General features: G+C 40.2%; 1 protein-coding gene and 1 long non-coding RNA gene across 2 annotated transcripts in view; both read left to right on the top strand.

Annotated features, from left to right (window-relative positions):
- The first annotated feature begins 1,342 nt into the window (after positions 1–1,342).
- LOC118713684 lies at positions 1,343–7,209 on the top strand. The gene is made up of 3 exons (XR_004986354.1): positions 1,343–1,450; positions 3,972–3,977; positions 7,198–7,209. It is a non-coding gene; the product is annotated as an uncharacterized LOC118713684 (long non-coding RNA).
- A 9,541-nt stretch (positions 7,210–16,750) lies between these two features.
- Positions 16,751–22,326, top strand: part of GDPD4 (glycerophosphodiester phosphodiesterase domain containing 4) — a 73,024-nt gene continuing 67,448 nt past the window's right edge. Inside the window, exon 1 of the mRNA XM_045578147.1 lies at positions 16,751–16,887. Within this exon, the coding sequence (XP_045434103.1) occupies positions 16,751–16,887 (137 nt within the window). The remainder of the gene's footprint in view (positions 16,888–22,326) is intronic.

Here is a 22,326-nt window from a genome sequence, read left to right as displayed (position 1 = left end):
CTGAAGGACTCTTTGGTTGTTTCCATGTTTTGGCCACTGTGATTAATTCTGCAATGAACATAGGGTTGCATATATCTTTAAGAATAAATGTGTTCACATTTTGGGGGTAGATACTCAGAAGGGGTGTTACTGGGTCATATGGTAACTCTATTCTTAATTTTTCAAGGAGCCTCCATACTGTTTTCCATAGTGGTTGTACCAGTTTATATTTTCATCAGCAGTGAGTGAGAGTACCTTTTTGCCCACAACATGGGCATGTGCCCTGACTAAAATGGAACCATGACCTCCTGGTGGACCCTCAACCAGCTGGGCTATACTTATATTTTCATAGGAAAAAAAGCAGAGTCAAGCAGGGAGTAACACACTGAAAGGCACATTGCAAATGTGCTGCTCCAAGCTAAGGTTGGGGCTGGGCTTTACATCCAGCCTCCCAGAACCTGAGGGGCCTCAGAGGCCACGCCCCCACCACAACCAACCACGCCCCACAACACCCTGGCCACGCCCCTCCATGCCCGGCCACCCCCCCCACCACGCCCGGCCACGCCCCCACACGCCAGGCCACCCCCAGCCCGCAGGTGAGGCCTCAGCTCAGCCTCCATCTTGAGAGACGCTGGTCTCCTCAGTGCGAAGTCCAGGCTTGAGTTGGGGCTGTGAAGTCTCGGTAAGTAAAGTGTCCAGCTCCCCGCCTCCCACGGAAGCCTCTTCCGAAGTAGGAGCCGCCTCCCTCATTCCCACGTCGGCGGTCAAACCCGGGCCCGTGGACTCAGCTCTCCGGGTCGGTTGAAGCTGGCGCTGCCATTCCCTGCGGGGCTGGTGGAGGAGGCCGTGGCCGGAGGGCCTCCCCCTGTGCGGGCCCCTGGCCTGGGGCCCCTCCCGGCGGGACCGCAGACCCAGGGCCAGCCTGCGGGGCGGCCTGTCCGGAAGGCCCCGCAGGTGTGAAGGGCCCGGGGCCTTTGTCTGAGGACCACGGCCCAGCGCTGCACGGGTTCAACGTCTGAAAATGGTTGTGCAGTGAGTTCTCCCCAGTTCCCTGTTGTTTTTTTTTTGGCGGGAGGATGAGTCCTCATTAGGCCCTCCATCCTGACAGGCACGCCCTGGTTTTTGACTCAAAAACCTGCTGGCATTATTGGAATAAATGGTCGTATATGGTTCAACCCCGTCTCTGCTGGATTGGCTCAAGTAGTGACCAGCAGCCCAGACCCATCGGTTTGTCTGGTTCCAGTTGTGCTGCTCCCCTACACCATTATGTGTCTTTATTCATGCTGTCCCTCCTGCCAGGCTTGCCTGCTTCCCACCCCCAGCTCTCCCCTGGCTAAATTCTCTGGTTGGTGTAAGACAGAATGGTACTTGGGAGGAATGGGCCTTGGAGGGAAAATCAAGATTCGGTTTTGGACATGACATTTGAGAGAGACCGTGAGAAATGCAAGTGGGAATTTCAGTCGGCTGTGGGGTCTGGAAGGGGAAATTTGATTATTGATGCCCTCCCCGCTCCTGCCCGCCTGCCCCCCTCCTAAACGTTATTGAAATTTCACTGTGGACTTGGCTACCCAGCTGGTAGACTCAGAGTTAAAGGTCATGCAGTCAGGCGGGAAATGGCTGCGGTTAAAATGCTGCTGTCTTTTACCCAGCTGTTATTCATTCCAGCTGTTTACCACCCCCTCAACGATGTTTGTTCCAACTATCTATCTTCGATAATTCGGTATTTGTAACTTAGGCACCAATTTCGTGTAGTTTTTCCTTCTAGATTCATCATCACCTAGTTCAAACTTTCTCCTCATAGTTCATTGTGATTATTTCCCTTTGATCCATGTGGCTTTATAAAGATAGTGTTTCATTACCATATGTGCAGTTTTCTAGTTATCTTTTTCTTACCGATTTCTGGCTTGATTGCAATGTAGTCAGAAAATGTGCTGTTGAGATTTCAATTTTTACAAGTTTATTGCAACCTGTTGTGTACTCAATACATGATCACTTTTCATAAATGTTCTGTTTCCATTAGAAAAGAATGTGCATTCTGCTATTATTGAGAATAGTGCTTTGTAAATGTGAGACTGGTGTGTTATTCAAGTTGTTAAAATGTTCTATATCCTTACAGACTTTTAAAAATCTGCTTATTGTGTCCATTATTGAGAGAGATGTGGTAAACCTTTCACCATATTTGTGGACTTGTCTTTTGCTTTTATATGGGGATATGTGGTTGGATGCCTATAAATTGAAAATTCTTTTTAAGAAATCATTTTTATCATTATGGAATGTGCCTTTTTGTTTTTACTAACTCTGGTTGCTTCAGGGTTTTTTGATCTGCTAGTAAGTAGATTGTACATTAGTTACACCTTTTGGGTTCACCCTGTTTGCTATGTAACTTTAGTTACATAGTGCCTGCCTACCATGAGTTGACCGCTGTGCTTTTGACTTTGACCTCAAGGCATCCTTTGAAGCAGAGGCTTGAAATGGGCTTGCACAGTGGAACTTCCTTTCTTGGACATTTTCCATCACCACGAGACCTAACCTGGTTGAGTGACACACATGGAGCAGTCAGGTCACCCCAGACATCCTAGTTGAGAACAGTCTAGAGCTGCAGAACAGGTAGTCAATCAGCTCAGATGTATGTGTAGTAAATGCTTATGTTTTTGTTACTGAGGTTTTGTCTTTGTTTGGTACATGGAACATCCTAGTAATGAAATGGTGATACACACACACACACACACACACAGACACACACACAGACACACACACACAAGGTACTATATCTTTTTCCTTCTACCTCAACAAATCAACTTCTTATAAGGAGCATATGGTGGATTTTGTTATTTTAATAGACAACTTTTGTGTTTTTTAAATTGGAACATTTAGTCCACTTACATTAAAAGGAATTATAGCTATACACTGAGTGGCCAGATTATTATGATCTCCTGCACACCCTCACGCAATTATGCATGAATTCGTGCGTGGTTGGGGTCAGGCCAGCCTGGCCAGGGGGAGAGGACATGGGTGGGTGGCCAACCTGTCTGCTGGTCAAACTCCTGGTCGAGGGGACAATTTGCATATCAGCCTTTTATTATATAGGTTTACACTAAGTGGCCAGATTATAGTATTATGCATGCAGAGATCATAATAATCTGGTCACTCAGTGTATAAAAGGCTGGGCCAAAAGTAGGTTTGCACATGTGAGTACTCAAAAAGCAGAGTTAGTAAAGCTATTGTAATTATCATAATCTGCATGTCTTTTTCCATACAAACAACTATATACCTACTTTTGCTCCATTCTGCACTTAGATTTAAATCAGACAGTGTTTAAATTAAATCTTCATTGTTGAGATTTAATTTACAGATGTCTCCCTTTGCAACCCTCCCAATTGTTCCCTCCACCTGGTTCCTGCCCCACCCCAGGCCTTCACCACACCACAGTCCATGTCCATAGGGAATACATATATGCATATATGTTCTTTGGTTAATCTCTTTCAACCCCCCCATCTCCCTACCCTCTGAGACTCGTCAGTTTGTTCCATGTTTCTATGACTCTGGTTCTATTTTTTTCATCAGTTTATTTTGTTCATTAGATTCCTCTTCTTTTTTCTTTCTTTTTTTTTTAAATATATTTTATTGATTTTTTACAGAGAGGAAGGTAGAGGGATAGAGAGTTAGAAACATCGATGAGAGAGAGACATCGATCAGCTGCCCCCTGCACACCCCCCACTGGGGATGTGCCTGCAACCAAGGTACATGCCTCTGACTGGAATCGAACCCGGGACCTTTCAGTTCAAAGGCCGACGCTCTATCCACTGAGTCAAACCAGTCTCAGCCCTCTTCCTTTTCTTAAAGAATATCCTTCAACATCGAGGCAAGACCCTTCACTGGAAAAAAGATTATGACTTGCTGAAGGCTCAATGGTGGTTAGCATTTTTTAACAGTAAAATGTTTTTAATTAAGGTGTGTACATTGTTGCCGAACCGGTTTGGCTCAGTGGATAGAGCGTAGTCCAGGTTCGATTCTGGTCGTGGGCACATCCTCAGTAGGGGGTGTGCAAGAGGCAGCTGATCGATGATTCTCTCTCATCGATGTTTCTAACTCTCTATACCTCCCTCTCTTTTCCTCTCTGTAAAAAATCAATAAAATATATTAAAAAAATAAAATAAAAGGTGTGTACATTGTTTATTAGACATAATGCTTTTGCATATTTAATATACTACAGTATAGTGTACACCTAACTTCTATTTGCATGGGAATCAAAAAATTCACCTAGCGTGCTTTATTGCAGTATTCACTGTGTTGTGATGGCATGGTACCAAACCTTTAATATCTCCAAGATATGCCTGTACTCACTTCCTTTCTTTGATGGATTGCCATCTTTCACTGCCTATTGTCTACTGTCTCAAAACAGGCTTCATATTTTCCCCAGATTTTTAGTCACTTAAAGTGGGAGGATTACTGCAATCCCTGCTACTCCATTTTGTCCAAAAGTGGCCATTTAGACTCTGTACTATTAACACGGAGTCCTTTTCACAAAAGAACAAAGTGGAGCATAACAAAGTTTTCAGGAGTAGAGACTATTGCCTGGGATCAGGCCTTTTAAGACTGTTCTTGTTTGTTTTTAAATACATTGTTCTTTTCCCCCCAAATTCCACACATTCTCTGAAAGTTCCTGAGTCTGACAACAACATTCTCCTATTACAGTGGGGTGAGAAAATGCAGTAGTGACAGCTATATGTCCCCCCAATATCTTTTTCCTTTTTTTTAACTAGTAAGAAAACCCCGTCACTAAAATGCCACGTTCAGTTTCTGTAAATGTCCTTAAAATAAAGGGAAGTATCATTCTTTATTCCTTCCTCCTTCCTGTTAGCTGGAATTTGGATATAACTTGAGCTGCCACTTTGGACCCTGAGAAAGAAGCCTTATGCTGCAAAGGAACAGCAAGGTGGATAATGTCTGGGTTCTTAGTGACATTGTGAAGACACAACATAATTTGTTCTTTCTACCTTTGAAATTTTATGTTGGCAAAAGAAAAAATATATTTGTTTTATTTCAGGCATTGCTATTTTGGATATTCCATTATTATTAATTGAGGCTAATCCTCACCAATTCCATATGGGAGAGGATAGAAAGGAAAGGGGCAGGTTCTGTGTGTGTGAGTCACCTATTAGTCAAAGATTGTATTTTTCATATACTTTGTCCATACCTCTAAGTTCTCAAGTTATTTCAGTTTAAAAGATACATTTGTATATATTACCTAATGTGATGCTTTCAGCATCTATTAGTTGGCTAGTGCAGAGAATATGGGCCTGTTTTAGAGTTGAGAAAACATTGAGTGGTGCAATGACCGTGATAAACACTCAACAAGTTAGTAGGAAAGGTGGGATGAAGCTCTGGTCTTCTGTGCTGAATTAAGTACAGTATCCTAGATTATGTACTTAAAAATAAATCAATTTTTATGAAATTTTCTGAAGAATAGTTCAGAAAAGGAGGTACTACATCCTGGTTGTTTTATTTGTCATTGCAGCAAAAGGGTGAACCATGGAAAAGAAGAAAAAGCAGGGGACAAGAATATCGAAAATGTGTATTTCATGTGTAAAAGACAATTGCAACCACGAGGGCTTTGTCACCTGCATTACTGGCTTATACAGCTGTCAGTGGGAAGACAAACTAGAGAAGCAATCTGGACGTGGACCCTGCTGCTGTTCTTGGGTACAGAAAGATGTGGAGATAAGACCACACTTCTGAGATGTGGGGAACATGGGCTGGCCCCGGCCCCCATGAGGGCTCATTAGCTCCAGAACAGGGCATGCTTGGGCTCTAGTTCTCCCAGGAAAGGTCCACCGCAACCCTGGAGCCAAAGTTAACCTCACTGAAACATGTGCTCGTGTTCTCACTTTTACTCTTCACTTCTCCTTATCCTTGCCACCTCTCATCATTCATTTATTCATTCACTCACTTTTGCTTTTATTCACTCAGTGAACCTTGAAGAAAAAGTGAAGTTTAAATACATTTAGATGTTTTTGTCTAGGGATTGCAGGAATGCCTGAATATTTAATTTTCTCTTCATTGTGAGTTTCCCAAAGGAGCTTTGCTTAGGAGAAAGAAAAGAAGAAAAGCAAGTGGGGAAAAAAGGTGCTCTTTTATTTATTTTTATTATTTTTTAATGTTTTTTTTTTCTGAGAGGAAGAGAGAGGGAGAGAGAAACATTGATATGAGAGAGAAACATCAATGGCTGCCTTCTTCATGCAGCCTGACAGGGGAGTGAGCCTACAACATGGGCACGCACCCTGGTTAGGAATCGTACTGGTGACCTTTCAGTGCATGGGATGATGCACAGCCAATTAAGCCACACTGGCCAGGGCAAGGTATTCTTTTATTATTGGTCAGACTAATGCCTCATTTTCCCCAAAGAAGAACTCTGATAAGCCTGAGTGGTGGCATGTGGCTTACCCTCACCTCATGGCAGTATTCAAGGTAAGATGGTGGTGGTCTGGATTCGAGAAGTGATGGTAAAGATGGAAAAGAGTGAATTCATTAAAAAGAGATTTATGATGTGGAGATGAAGTTGTCACATGAGAGCTATAAAGAAGGACAAAGAGAGAAGGATAAAGGGAGGCTTCCTGGGAATGATGACACGTAAGGCAATGTGGCACCGTGAAAAGTCCCTGGACCCGAGCCTGGGGGTATGTTTGGGACCTAATTCCAACTCTGCCCTTGGGCTGGTTATATGAATTGAAGTAGATAATTGTCACGGCCCCATTTCTACTCAGGGGAAGGAGTAGAGCATAGAGCATAAGAGCTAAGATTGTGGGTCTGGGAAAGATGGCCTGGATTCAATTTATGGCTTCACCACTGACTACCACCAACTTGGAGTTTTACCTCTGTAGTGCTTTTGATTCCTCAATAGAATAATGGAGATAATAACGATAGTCCCCACCAGTAGGGTTTTTGTGAGGATAGAAGAGATAATATACGGAAAACACTTAAAATTGGGCTTGGCACACAATTAGCACTCAATAAGTATTAGCTATTTTTATTAATATGTTGGAGTCCTTGCCTTTGAAAGTGATCTTCCATGCATATCAATGATTGTGCAGGCAATTCTGACTAGGAGGCATGAGGTAGGTAGGAGTCCAGAAACAGAGAAGCACATTGGTATGTTTAGGGAAAAACAAATTTTCAGTATTGAATTTAGTGACATGTAAGTTCATAAGTGATAAGTAGTGGGATTGGAAAGGAATATTTTAACTAAATTATAAAGCTTCCCTAATTCATGCTAAAATATTTGAACTTTATCCTGTAAACAGTGAAAAGAACTTTTTTACAATTTTAACTTTTAAAATATTTTTATTTTAGAGAGCAAGGGAGAGAGAGAGAGAGAAATAGAAACATCAATGATGAGAGAGAATTGTTGATTAACTGTGTCCTACATGCCCCACACTGGGGACCAAGCCTGCAATGCAGGCATATGCCCTGACTGGGAATCAGACTGTAACTTCCTGATTCATAGGTCAGTGCTCAACCACTGAGCCATGTTGGCTAGCAATAGTGTAAATTTTGAGCAAGAATGACAACAATCAGAATCAAAATACAAAAATGGATTTAATCAACAAAAACAACTTTATTGAGCATTTACTATGTGTCACAGTGTACAACTAAGGCCTCTAGCCCTCTTGAGTCTTAAATTTTAGTGAGATGAGTTAGGCAATAAATAATGAATCAAGAAGATGATTTCAGATAGCAGTAAGAGCTTTGAAGGTAATGAAAGGAAAGATGTGTTAGAAAATGTGATGGGAGAGTGGTTAGAGGAGACCTTTTTGAGCAAGGGTAATGTAAGGTATTTCCTAAACGAAAAGGAAGAGCCAGGCATGTGTATATCTAGGGGAAGACGTATTCTACGCAGAAAAACTAGGAAGAAGAACTCTAGGGAGTACAAAGCTCTTGTGATGGGAACACATTTCGTTATGGTCCAGAAACAAGACCAGTGTGGCTAGAGTTCAGAAATGGAGTCAGTGTATAGATTGGGATGAGTCAGGGGTGTGTTAAGGTTGATCATCTAGGACATTTCCAGCATTACAGGCAGGTTGGATGAAATTCTAGTATAATAGGAAGCCCTGACAGTTTTGTGAACAGGGGAGGGATATTATCTGATATAGGTTTTTAAAAATCCACCTAAGTTTTATGTAGAGAATAAGACATGAGTCAAATCATGTGCTCTCCATCCTCTGATATTCAGGAGTTATAGTTTAATGCTGATACTTGTAATGTCTCTCATCTTTTTGGAATACTGTTTCTATGTTTTCCATTTTATTTTATTTTTTCTTATTCACAATCACCCCATGATTTAATCAGGGTAGGGATTAGTCTATCTGTTTTTAACACAGTAAAAGCAGTGTCCCTAAGAGACGGATTTCTTATTTCTGTGATAGAGGTGTTATTATTATGGTTCTGCAATCAAAACCTAATAAAAAAAAAATGGTTTGGCAACCTCTCGCATGATTGGTTTGTAACAGGATTTTTAGTGTAGGGGATTGCCTTCAAGCCTCAGTTTGACTGTCCTCCATCCTGGCTTTGGTTCACATATCTGGTCAGTATCCTTGCTACTTATCTGTTTGATCTTGAGTCATTTACTTTACATCACTGAATTTTAGTTCTTTCTTCTGAAAAATGAGGGTAATAATACCTAATATAAATGGCTGTATTGATACTAAATACAATGAAAGTAGTTTGTGATGTCCGTAGCATTGTACTAACATAAGTTACTCAAAAAAAGCTTTAGCCGAGACCGGTTTGGCTCAATGGATAGAGTGTCGGCTTGGGGACTGAAGGGTCCCGGTTCGATTCCTGTCAAGGGCATGTACCTTGGTTGCGGGCATATCCCCAGTAGGGGGTGTGCAAGAGGCAGCTGATCGATGACTCTCTCTCATCGATGTTTCTAACTCTCTATCTCTCTCCCTTCCTCTCTGTACAAAATCAATAAAATATATATATATTTTTAAAAAGCTTTATTTCCTAAGCTGCTTATGCCCCCCTTTAAAGTAAATAGGTAAATGACTAAATTAACTGATGAACAATGAATTAATGAATTACTCAATGAATGAGTCATCAAAAAATTTGATAGATGGAGAAGTGTATAAATTCATCAGCTAATTGTTGAGAGCCAGATGAATTTAAGGAACTATGCTAGATATTAGCAATACAGCGATGTTAGCAGTTCCTGTTCCTTAGAGTAGAAGCTGTCACAATAAATACAAAGATAACTTCATTTTGGAGTAATAAATGTTATAATAGGCTTGTACAAAATTTCATAGGGGTCAAAATAATAGAGTGTTCACTGCAGACTGGGAGAGTAATGCATGGCCCTATACCTATACAGAGCTTTGGCAAGTGTATACAGATATTGCTGAGGTACTATGGATAAATGGAGTTAAATTTGACTCTCATTTTTTTCTTCTCAGGCAGAGCAGTTATTTTGCTCATTTCTGATCTTGGCATTTTGCATGTCTGTAGTTTTGCTGACCGTGTGGATAGAAACCTCAAATGACTATAATGGCTTTGACTGGTGAGTTTCACTTTTTGTGTTTTCATTTGTAAAAGGGCTTTTTGATCTGATAGCCACCTGGATCCTAACTGAGGTTGAAAAGACCCAATGTCCTAAGAGGAAAGGTGGGCAAAATTGTGCTTTCCACACCCGGTGGGTGGAGGCCTGCCCCTGGGGCCCCTGGGGCAAGGATGCTGAGCACCCTCACCTATTACTGCCCATCCACCTATGTTCAGTGGGACCAAATCTGATGCAGAGGGAAGTTTCTCTGTGCTTCCAGGGTCTCCAATACGTCTGTTATGACTACTCTCTGACACCTGTTCCTCAGCTGTTTTGTTTGGATTACTGATGCTTATGCTAGTTGTCCTTCATTATCTCTTTCAATGATCCCTGGTGTTTGGGCCTCACCTCCAGCCTCTGTAGGCATAGCCAGCAGATGAGAAGAGAAAGTCAGAAAGCCAAGTCTGGTTCCTGCAATCTTAAATAATAAAAGGCTAATATGCAAATTGTCTCCTCGACCAGGAGTTCGACCAGGAGTTCAGGTGGGAGTTCAAGTGGGAGTTTGACCAGGGGGTGGGGCCAGTTGGCCAACTGCCCACAGCCTCTTCCCCTGGCAGGCCCCGCCCCCGATTGCCCCCTATTGGTGGTAGAGCTGACCAACTGCCTGTGGCCCCTCCCCCTGGCCAGTCCTGCCCCCGATTGGCCCCTCTGACCCCAATTGGGGGCAATGCCTGCCAGCCAACTGCCAGCATCCCTTCCCTCCAGCTTGCCCCATCGGCCCCGGTGCAGGGGCAGGTTGGCTGGACCACACCCATGCATGAATTTGTGCATTGAGCCTCTAGTTAATAATAATAGTGGCTATGTACCACTTTTCAACGTTTGAAAACATACAACCACCCTTTGAAATAGGTATACCATTATTTCCCCCATTCTACAGACATGGGACTGAGACACAGAAAGTTCCCAGAGATAGTGACAGGAGTTGGATACAAGCATTGGAGTTCCTTGGACAGTTTGTTACAGCACAATTTCCTGGCCTCACATTTAGCAAGTCTGGGGTGGCACCCAAGAATTGGGATTCCTAACATGTTACAGAATTCATTTCTTAGTTCTAATAATTTTTGGTAGAATTTTTAAGATTTTCTATATGTATTATCATGTCATCTGCAAATACCCTGTTTCCCCGAAAATAAGACAGTGTCTTATATTAATTTTTTCTCCCAAAGTTGTGCTAGGTCTTATTTTCAGGAGATGTCTTATCTTTCCATGCACTAGGTCTTATTTTCGGAGGATGTCTTATTTTCAGGAAAATATGGTAGTGACAGTTTTACCTCTTCCTTTCCAATTTGGATGCCTTTTATTTTGTTTTCTTGCCTAATTGCTCTGGCTAGGACTTCTAATATTATGTTGAATAAAAATGACAAGAATGGGCATATTTGACTTGTTCATGAGCTTATAGGAAAAGCTTTTACCTTTTCATCACTGAGTATGCTGTTAACTGAGGGTTTGCTTTTAGTTTCATTGAGATGTAATTGACATATAACATTATATAAATTTAAGGTATACAATATAATGGTTTGATATATGTATAAATTACAAAATGATTACCACAATGAATTTAGTTAACATCACCTCACATAGCTCCAAATGTTTTTTCTTATAAATGATAACTTCTCAGATCTACTTTCTTAGCAACTTTCAAATATACAATATAGTATTGTTAACTATAGTCATCGCACTGTATATTATTTCCCTAGAACTTATTTATCTTATTACTGGAAGTTGTACCTTTTGACTGCCTTTGCTCAATTATTAGACCCCAGACCCCTGGCTCTGGCAACCGCTAATGTGTTTCCAGTTTCTGTGAGTTCAGTTTCTTTAGATTTAAGTCATTTAAGTGATATAGATATAGATATAAGTGATATCATAGTATTTATCTTTCTCATCTGACCTATTTCGCTTAGCATATTGCCCACAAGGTCCATCCATGTTGTTGCCAATAGCAAGATTTCCTTCTTTGAGTGACTGAATAATATTTATTTCTGTGTGTATATGTATTACATTTTTTAATTCATTCATTCATCAATGAACACTTAGGTTGTTTTTATGTTTTTGACTGTGGCAAATAAAGTTGCAATGAACCTGGAGGTACAGATATCTCTTCAGGATAGTGATTTCCTTTCCTTTATGTACATACCAGAGGCCTGATGCATGAAATTCATGCAAGAGTAGGCTTTCACAGTCCTGGCAGCTGCCTCGGCCCTCGCAGCCGAGGCTTCATCTGGAAAGTTGTCCAGAAGGTTGTCCGGATGGTAGTTCTGCTGTTCTGCCATTTGATCGATTTGCATATTACACTTTTATTATTATAGATACCGAGAGAAACATTGATGTCCAATTATTGCTCCCATACCCACTCCAACTGGGAATGGAACCTGCAACTTTTTCGTGTATAGGATGATGCTCCAACCAGTTGTGCCACCTGGCCAGGGTTTTTGAGTTTATTCTTGTATATGATCTAAGAAGGTGGTCTAGGTTTCATTTTTTTTTTTCATGTATTTGTCCAATTTTCATAATACCATTTAATGACTAGACAGTCTTTACCCCATTGTATAATATGTCTTTGCCACCTTTGTCATATATTAATTGACTATGTAGGCATGAGTTTATTTCTTGGCTCTCTATTCTGTTCCACAGATCTACATGTCTGTTTTTATGCTGCTATTCTGCTGTTTTGATTACTATATCATTTTAGTATGCTAGTTGCATATCAGGTAACCTGATACTTCCAACTTTATTCTTCTCAAGATTGCTGTGGCTACTAAGGGTCTTTTGTGGTTCTATGTAAATTTTTGGATTGTTTGTCCTAGTTTTGTGAAATACCCTATTGGTATTTTGATAGGAATGGTGTTGAATATATATAGATTGAATATATATAGATTGTAGTAAGTTATTTTAACTCTGTTAATTCTTCCTATCCATGAGCATGGCATATACCTTCATTTATTTGTATATGTAAAGATCCTTTACTTCCTTGGTAAAATTTATTTCTAGGTATTTTATTGTTGTTGTAAATAGGATTATTTTATTGTATTTTCAGATAAATTGGCATTTGTGTATAGAATCATTACTAATTTTTGTGTATTGCTTTTGTATTCTGCAACTTCACTGAAATAATTAATTAGATCAAACATCTCTTTGGTGAGATCATTAGGATTTTCTATATAAAAATTATGTAATCTGTAAATAGAGATAATTTTACTTTTTACTTTCCAATTATGATGCCTTTTATTTCTTTTTCTTGCCTAATTGCTCTAGCTAGGATCTAGTACTATGTTGAAAGTGGTGAGAGTGTATACTCTTGTCTTATTCCTGATTTAAAGGAAAATCTTTCAAACTTTCACATTGAGTAAGATGTTAACAATGGTCTTGTATAATAATATGTGGCTTTTCTTATGTTGAGGTATATTCCTCTTACACTCAATTTGTTTTGGTTATGATTATGAAAGAAAATTGAATTTTGTCTGCTGTTCTTTTTATATTTAAAATGATATATGGTTTTTATATTCCATTCTATTGATGTGATATTGTTACTAAATAAGGTCATGAGTTCACTACCCAAAGAGAAGCCAAAGTCTGAGCAACAGGTTTCCCAGAGAACAAATGATTTATTTGTCAGGCAGCCAGATAAGGAGACTGGGGGCAAGGTTCAAATCAGCATCCCTTGGACAAAGGATAATATCAGGAAGGGCCTACATATACTAATTCTAACTCAAGGGCTCAAATTGAGTAGTCTTGGAACTGAGTCATTGAAGGTAAGTAACATGGAGGGAGGAAGAGAGAACAAAGAAATTGCAATTTGGTAGAATTTAATTAGGCCTTTGCCTATCCAAATTTGGTCTCTGCTATCTTTTTTATTGATGGATCTCTTGATTCTTAATGGACTCCTAGTGGTAAAAGTAGCATCTCTTAAGTTCAGTGAATCTTGGTTCTTCCGTACTCTTTTTGTTGTTGTTGTTGCTGTTGTTGTTGTCTAATTAATTTTTTTATTGATTTCAGAGAAGAAGGGAGAGGGAGAGAGAGATAGAAACATCAATGATGAGAAAAATCATCGATGGCTGACTCCTACAGGCCCCTATTGGGGATTGAGCCCACAACCCTGCACATGCCCCTGACTGGAATCAAACCTGGGACCCTTCATTCTACAGCAGGCACTCTGTCCACTGAGAAAAGCCAGCCAGAGTCTCCTCTGAATTCTTGAGGTTAGTCTAGGGTTAGTTAGCAGCTAAATGCCCCTGCTCAAGCCTCAGACACTATTGACATGGCTTGATCTGATAGACTCTGGAGTGCTGAGGAGACCTGTTGTTATCTCCTGAAAGACACTAAAAAATAAGAGGAAAACTATTAGGGTCTGGTTTTAATGTTATAGATTGGTTTCCATATATCACATTTACTATTTTGTATGTGTTAAGCCATCCTTGTATCACAGGGATGGATCCCATTTGACAGTGGTATATGATCTTTTTTTGTTTCCTTCTGTTTTGTTTTGTTTTCCTGTTTTTTTGATATATGTTCTTTTTAATATGCTCTTGATTTTGTTTTTATAGTATTTTTGTGTGTGAATTTTTGCATCTATATTAATCAGGAATGTCGCCCTGTAGTTTTCTTATAGTGTCCTTATTTGGCTTTGTATCAGGGTAATGCTAACTTGATAAAATGCATTTAGGAGTTTTCTCTTTAATTTTTTGGAAATGTGTGAGAAGGACTGGTGTTAATTATCCTTTAAATAGTTTCCAAAATTCATCACTGACTTTATTTTTATTGGAAGATTTTGATTTCTGATTCAGTCTCCTTACTTGATATTCGTTTACTCAGATTTTCTATTTTTCATGATTCCATCTGGGTAGGTGGTATGTTTCTGGGAAATTAATCCATTTCTTTTAGGTTATCCAGTTTGTGGCATATAAATGTTCATAGAAGTCTCTATGAGCCTTTCTATTCTATAGTATCAGTTGTAATGTCTCCTCTTTCATTTATAATTAATAATTTAGGCCCTCTTTCTTTATCTTTGTTAGTCTTAGAAAAAAATTTGTCATTTTGTTTATCTTTTCAGAGAACAAACACTTATTTGTATTTTTCTTTTCTGTTGTGTTTCTGTTCTCTATTTCACTTATTTACCAAATGAATTGGTTCTTAAATTAAGGGAAGGCTTGAGGAAGGATTGTGCAGACAGCCAAAAGTATATACTGTCAATTTTCCTCCCGGTTCCTCTCTTTCCTCCCTCCTCCCAAAAAACCAAAAAACTCTGGCCATTGCCAGGAGGTTGTGCAGTGGGGGAGAAGAAATACTGTGGGGGAAATTACCGGATACTGACTCTGAACTGACACAATTTCTGGAGATATATGGATTCACCAATCAGAGCAGGTGCTTTTGGATAGTAGGAAATCAATAGTTTGGTTATTTCTCAAGTTCTGAAATGCATAGTTGGACAAACATACTCAGAAGCAAGCAGAATTTTCATAGTGATATTCCATCATCAAATAGAGGTATTTATAAGGGTGTGCTCCAGCACGTCCTAAAGCCACAAGTAAGTTTCATGGGCAGTTTTCCATTGCTGTCAAAGCAAATTATCACAGAGTGGCCTAAAATAATAGCTATTTATTTATTTATAACATTTTTATTGATTTCAGAGAGGAATGGAGAGAGAGCGAGAGATAGAAACATCAATGATGAGAGAGAATCATTGATTGGCTGCCTTCATGCCCCCTGCTGGAGATTGAGCCCATAACCTAGCATGTGCTTTAACTGGGAATCAAACTGTGACCTTCTGGTTCATAGATCAACACTCAACCACTGAACCATGCTGGCTGGGCAACAATACCCACTTATTATCTCACAGTCTTGTAGGTCAGAAGTCAAGCATGCTTGCCTGGATAATTTACTTTGGATCTCAGGAGGCTGCAATCATGGTGCTGGCTGGACTGAACTTTTACTGTTAGCCAGTGGTGGGGAACCTTTTTTCTGCCAAGAACCATTTGGGTATTTATAGCATCATTCTTGGGCCATAAAAAATCATCAATTTAAAAATCAGCCTGCTATGTTTTGTCAAACATTTAATTAACTCACCACTAATGCCTTGGCTGGGCCAGATCAAATGTTCTTGCAGGCTTTATATGGCCCACAGGCTAGATGTTCCCCACCCTTACTGTAGGCTCTGAGTGAGAACCCACTTCCAGTTTCATTCAAGTTGTTGATCAAATCTAGTTTGTTCTGGTGGTATGGGTGAAATGCCTTTTCTTTAGTGCCTGTCAGATGGAAGTTGTTCTCAACTTCTAGAGGCCAGTGCATTCTTTAGCTTGTGGCCCCCTCCATCTTCAAAGCTGGCAATAGTGTATGAAGTTCTCACATTTTAAAGACTTCTTCTTTCTCTTCTCTTTGACTTCTTCTGATTTTAAGAATTTAGGTGATTAACATTGCATTCACTCAGATAATCCAAGATAATCTCCCTATTTTAAAGTCAGCTGATTAGTAACCTTTATTATACCCATAAAGTTATTTTATCATCTAATATAAAATCATCCCTGGTGTGACCCTAGAGGACAAAAGTCTTAGGGGCCAGAATTCTGTCAATATAAATATATATATTTTAGTCACATATAAGGATATACATATGGATTTTTCTTCCATTCCTCTACCATTGAAAATTAAATGTGTTAATAGTATTTAATCATCATTCACATATTAGAATAGATGTAACAATCTTAATTAGCCTTTTTGGAAGTTTCTATGATAGAATAAGTTCTAATCTCTACAATAAATAAATTTTTGAGTAATCTCAGACCAATACAATATTTAACCATTTTAAAAGTTCTCAACCATTATCCTTTCAAATATTGCCTTTACCTTATTTTCTGTTTCCAGTGGCAATACAGGAATTCTGCATGCTCTTTTGGGGAGAAGATTGGTATGTTTTTGGTTGTATGAGGCATAATTGCATCATGATAGAAAGTAAGGATAATTAATAGAGGTATGTGTAGACACAAGTTGACAAGAGTGGTCTGTAGTAGTGTATAATACTATCTAGGTCAACCTAGCTAAACTGAAGCTATATTTCTCTGAATGCCATTCTCAGTATAGGATTGGGTTAGGATTGGTCACAAGAGAAATTTGCATAATATTTGAGAGTCAATTAGAAGCCTTCCCCCCCCCCCCCCCCCCCCCCCACTCTGAAGATCAGTAATGGGCCCAGGAATTATAGCTTCTCTTGTGCAATATCAGTATCTGGTAGTTTACAGAGTTGGCATGAAGCAGCACCTGGCCCCACAGTCTCCCAGCTCCTGCCAGAGCTGCTTCAGCTTCTCCATGTCTTTGGCCAGGTAAGTATGCAGCTCAATGATGAAAGACACCAGGTTTTCATGCAGAACATCCTTATCATAAGGTTTGGAGGCAGTGCATTATAACTTTGTTAAATTAACACTTGTTAAGTGGAACACAGGGTGCCCCATGGTGATTCCAAGCAACCAAAATGGTGAGTGGTGGTTCAACAAAAGACCAGAAGAGAAACTGAAATAGAGAAGTTTATCATTCATAGGTATTAGAGGAAGTTCATAGCTTGCCTCGAGGGCCGCACAGGGAGTTCAGGGCAGTGTGCAGGCAGAGAGAGGCAGGACCTTGGGCACATGCTTTTATTGTGGTCCAGGGGTGTAGTGCTTCTGGGTTTTGGTAAGACACATCGGGGTCTTCCCTAGGGGAGCAGAGGATACTGATCATGTCATATCACGTACTTACATTTGCTTCTTACTGTGAACTGCTATCTAGCTGTGCGCTTCCCAGAGAGAGGTGGTGTCAGTTTAAGGTCCTTGCAGGCTACTTGCCCAAGCAAAATGGTGGCCAAGGCAGCAATACCAAAAGCAGCTTAGCTAAACTTTTGACACAGCGATAGATACAGGTTCCATGTTTTCTGTGTGCCCTCATGGGTTTTAATCTGTCCTCATGTGTTTCAGTTTGTCCTTGTGTGATAGTTCCTTCTCATGGGTTTCATTTCTTTCATATATCATGTTCAGTTTTCTTTCCCAACTGCTGGCCTATATGATTTCTTGCAACTTTAGGCCAAATATAAGAACAGGTATAACAGCCTTACATAGAGCATTCTTTTGCAGCTTCTATAATAGCATAAGCTTAATCCCATCAATATATTTATTTCTGAGTGATCCCAGACCAATACAATATTTTAATCATTTTGGAAAAATTCTGAGCCATTATCTTTTGAAATTTGATTTTACCCTATGTTCTATTGCCTCTATTTAAAAAAATATATATAAATCTTTATTGTTGAGAGTATTACAGATGTCCCTTTTTCCTCCCCAATTGCTCCCCTCTACCCAGTTTCCGCCCCACCCTAGGCCTTCAGCACCATAGGTAATGCATATATGCATATAAGATCTTTGGTTAATCTTTCCCTGTCTCCCCCCTCCCCCCCCCCCACTCTTCTGAGATTCATCAGTCTTGTTCCATGTTTCCATGCCTCTGGTTTTGTTTATTCATCAGTTTATTTTGTTCATTAAATTCCTTGTTCATTATTTTGATTTTTAGATACAATTGTTGATAGATATACATTTATTGCTATTTTATCGTTCCTATTTTTTATTTTCTCCCCCTCTTCCTCTCCTTCCTCCTTCTCCTCCCCCTCTTTTTCCTCCCCTTCTTTTTCTCCTTCTCCTTCCTCTTCCTCTTCCTTTTTTTTTTTTCCAGAGAGGAAGGGAGAGGGATAGAGAGCCAGAAACGTTGATGGGAGAGAAACATCGACCAGCTGCCTCCTGCACACCCCCTACCGGGGATGTGCCCCCAACCAATGAACATGCCCTTGACCGGAATCGAACCTGGGACCCTTCAGTCCACAGACCAACGCTCCACCACTGAGCCAAACCGGTTTCGGCCCTCTTCCTCTTTTTAAAGAATATCCTTCAACGTTTCATGTAATACTGGTTTGGTGGTGATGAAATCCTTTAGCTTTTTCTTGTCTGTGAAGTTCTTTATCTGACCTTCAATTCTAAGTGATAGCTTTGCTGGATAGAATAATCTTGTCACTCCCTTCAGGCCAGCAAAGTTTCTGTTGAGAAATTAGTTAACAGTCATATGGGTGCTCCCATATAGGTAACTAACTTTTTTTTTTTCTTGCTGCTTTTAAGATTCTCTCTTTGTCTTTAACCCTTGGCATTTTAATTATAATGTAGGCCTCTTTGGGTTCCTCTTGTTTGAGGTTTTCTGCACTTCTTGGACTTGTAAATCTATTTCCTTCACTAGATAGGGAAAGGTTTCTGTCATTATTTCTTCAAATATGTTTTCATTATTTTGCTTTCTCTCTTCTTCTGGCACCTTCATAATGTGAATGTTGGTACCTTTGAAGTTTTCCCAGAGGCTCATTATACTATTTCCATATTTTTGGATTCTTTTTATTTTTGCTCTTCTGGTTGCTTTTTGCTTCTTCATATTCCAAATCATTGATTTGATTCTCCACATCCTCTACTCTACTGTTGAATCCCTGTAAATTACTCTTTGTTTCAGTTAGTATATGCTTAATTTCTGACTGGTCCTTTTTCATGTCTTTGATGTTCTCACTAATTTAATTTTTCACTAAGATCCTTAAAATTGGAAGTCCCCTGAAGCTCTTATGAAGATCCTTTAGCAGCCTTATAATAATTGTTTCTAATTCTGTATCTAGTAGTTTGCTTGCTTCCATTTCATTTAGTTCTGTTCCATTTCTTCTGTTTTTTTATTTTTTATTTTTTTAATTAAATTATTATCTGTGTACATATACCATTGCCTCCCCTCCCAGAGATGCTCTCCCTCCCCAGAGTTTTGTGTCCATTGGTTGTACTTATATGCATGTATACAAGTCCTTCAGTTGATCTCTTATCTACCCCAGATCTCCCTCCTCTCCCCGCTGTATTTTGACAGTCTATTTGTTGCTTATTGTCTCTTATCTATTTTTTTTAATATATTTTATTGATTTTTCACAGAGAGGAAGGGAGAGAGATAGAGAGTTAGAAACATCGATGAGAGAGAGAGTCATCGATCAGCTGCCTCTTGCACACCCCCTATTGGGGATATGCCCACAACCAAGGTACATGCCCTTGACCGGAATCGAACCCGGGACCTTTCAGTCCTTAAGCCGAGGCTCTATCCATTGAGCCAAACCGGTTTCGGCGATCTTTTGGTTCTTCAGTTTGTAATGTTCTTTATCATCCATAAATGAGTGAGGTCATGTGGGTTTCTCTTCTTCTGTTTTTTATTTTATTTTATTTTTTATTTTATTTGTGACATGTTTCTTTTTCTCTACATTTTGGCTGTTTCCCTGTGTTTATTTCTATGTATTAGGTAGATTTCTATGTCTTCTGGAATTGGTAGAGTGGTCTTGTGTGTGGTAGGTATCCTATAGGGCCCAGTGGCTCAGCCTCTCCAGCTGGGCACTCTAGGTGTGCTCCTGTGTGGCTGTGTGCCTAGTCTTATTGTAATTGAGCCTTGATTGCAGTTGGCCTCATTGGGAGGACTGACCCCCAGGGCAACTGGCTGTGAAGACCAGCTTCAACTACTCTCTGATGATGATGCCGATCTTGCTTCATTGGGGCTTTGGTGCTCACTGAGTCTTCCCCTTGAGCTTGTTTCTTGTGGATGTGGAGAGTTGTAATCTGGTATGGTCTGAAGCTGTCCACTGGGTGCACTTGCTTTGGGGCCTTCCTGGAGGCCTCCTGACAGGAGCTATAGAGATGTCTGCAGGTGGCTATTTGTATTGAGTTTAGGAGAAGCCAAGCCGTGAAGCAAGTGCTAGAGCTGGGCTTGGGCCTCTTATTAATAACTATGGGGCATGCTGACACCACTGCTGCTTGTTTAAAAGATTTTAGGGAAATCTGAAGCCTGACCCAGGACAGGCTTTCATATGGAAAAGCTGCTGCAAACAGCTTGGGTGGGACTGAAAGTTGGATGAGTCCAGGTCTCAGGGAATCACCAGGGTGGAGAAAACATTGTTAGCCAGCATGATGAAAATTCAGATATGGCTGCCAATAAGCTTTGGGATCAGTGAGGTCCCAGCATAGGAACAATGACTTCTGCAAGCACCTCTGTCTGGGAGAAAGCTGCCCTTGAGTTCCTGCCCCAATGCTAGACAGTCCAGTTCCTCCCCGTGTGTCTCTGGTTTCCCCAATGCTGCTGCCAAGGGAGCTCAGAGGGATTGAGTCCAAGTAAGTCCATGTGCCCTTTAAAGGGGACAGCCTGGGTTTCCAGCAACCTCCATGTTACTCAGCCACAATCCCTGATGGTTTTTACAGCCTGAAGTTATAGGGACTTCTATTCCCAGCTCTGGGACCCTGGGCTAGGGTCTGGTGTGAGGCTGGGACCCCTTGCTGCTCAAAGGAGACCTCCACAGTGGAAATATCCCTCCTGATTAAAAACACGTGATAAGTGGGTGTTGAACCAGCCTGTTCCTACCAGTCTCAATGTGCTTTCTTCTTTACTTCTCTAGTTGTATGACTTCCATTCAGCCAGCTTTCAGGCAGTTCTGAGTGATGGTAGTTGTGTATTTTAGTTGTAATTTTGATGTGGTTGTGGGAGGCTTGCGAGTACAGGTGTTTATACCACTATTTTGATTCCTTTCTATTGCCTCTATTTTTGAGACTTCTATTATATGTATATTAGACCTTTTCTCTTTATCCCCCTAGGTGTCACAGATTTATTTATTTATTTATTTATTTTTGTACTTTTCATGTTTTTTATGTGTCTCTGTTTCACTCTTGATTTTTTTTAAACCTTTTTTAAAAACAAAGTTTAGCCGAAGCCAGTTTGGCTCAGTGGTAGAGCATCGGTCTGCGGACTGAAAGGTCCCAGGTTCGATTCCGGTCAAGGGCATGTACATTGGTTGCGGGCACATCCCTGGTAGGGGGTGTGCAAGAGGCAACTGATCGATATTTCTCTCTCATCGACGTTTCTAGCTCTCTCTCTCTTTCCCTTCCTCTCTGTAAAAAATCAATAAAATATATTTTTTAAAAACAAAAAAACAACAACAAAGTTTATTTGGCTTTGTCTTACCTGCTATTAAATCCATTCATTGAATTCTTAATAGTTGCTGCTGAATTTTCCTTTCTAAAATTCTTAATTGAGCCTGACTTTATTATTTCCTCACTGAAATTCTAACTTTGCCCCAGTCTAAATATTTTAAAAAAATTTATTGAGCCGAAACTGGTTGGGCTCAGTGGATAGAGTGTCAGTCTGCGGACTCAAGGGTCCCAGGTTCGATTCTGATCAAGGGCATGTACATTGGTTGCGGGCACATCCCCAGTCGGGGGTGTGCAGGAGGCAGCTGGTCAATGTATCTCTCTCATTGATGTTTCTAGTTCTCTATCCCTCTCCCTTCCTCTCTGTGAAAAAAATCAATAAAATATATTTAAAAAAATTTTATTGATTGATTTGAGAGAGAGGGAGGGAGGAAGGGAAGGACAAAGATAGATAGATAGATAGATAGATAGATAGATAGATAGATATTGACTTGTTTTCCCACTTATTTATGCATTCATTGGTTGCTTCTTGTACGTGTCCTGACAGGAGATCAAACCCACAGCCTTGGTGTATCAGGATGATACTCTAATTAACTGAGCTACTTGGCCAGGGCCAGTCTAAACATTTTAAGGATAGTTATTTAGAAGTCTATGTCACATACTTGGTTTGAAGCTAGAATTCATTCCCCCAAAGCAGTCTATTTCCAGTTTGTGCTTACTCGGAAGATGTAGCCCAGGAAGATCCCAAATCAATGTATATGGTGTTTA

Source organism: Pipistrellus kuhlii, unplaced genomic scaffold (assembly GCF_014108245.1).
Source record: "Pipistrellus kuhlii isolate mPipKuh1 unplaced genomic scaffold, mPipKuh1.p scaffold_m20_p_9, whole genome shotgun sequence".
Taxonomy (NCBI): domain Eukaryota; kingdom Metazoa; phylum Chordata; class Mammalia; order Chiroptera; family Vespertilionidae; genus Pipistrellus; species Pipistrellus kuhlii.
Note: the sequence above shows the minus strand (reverse complement) of the source record. Positions and strands in the feature narration are given on the sequence as shown.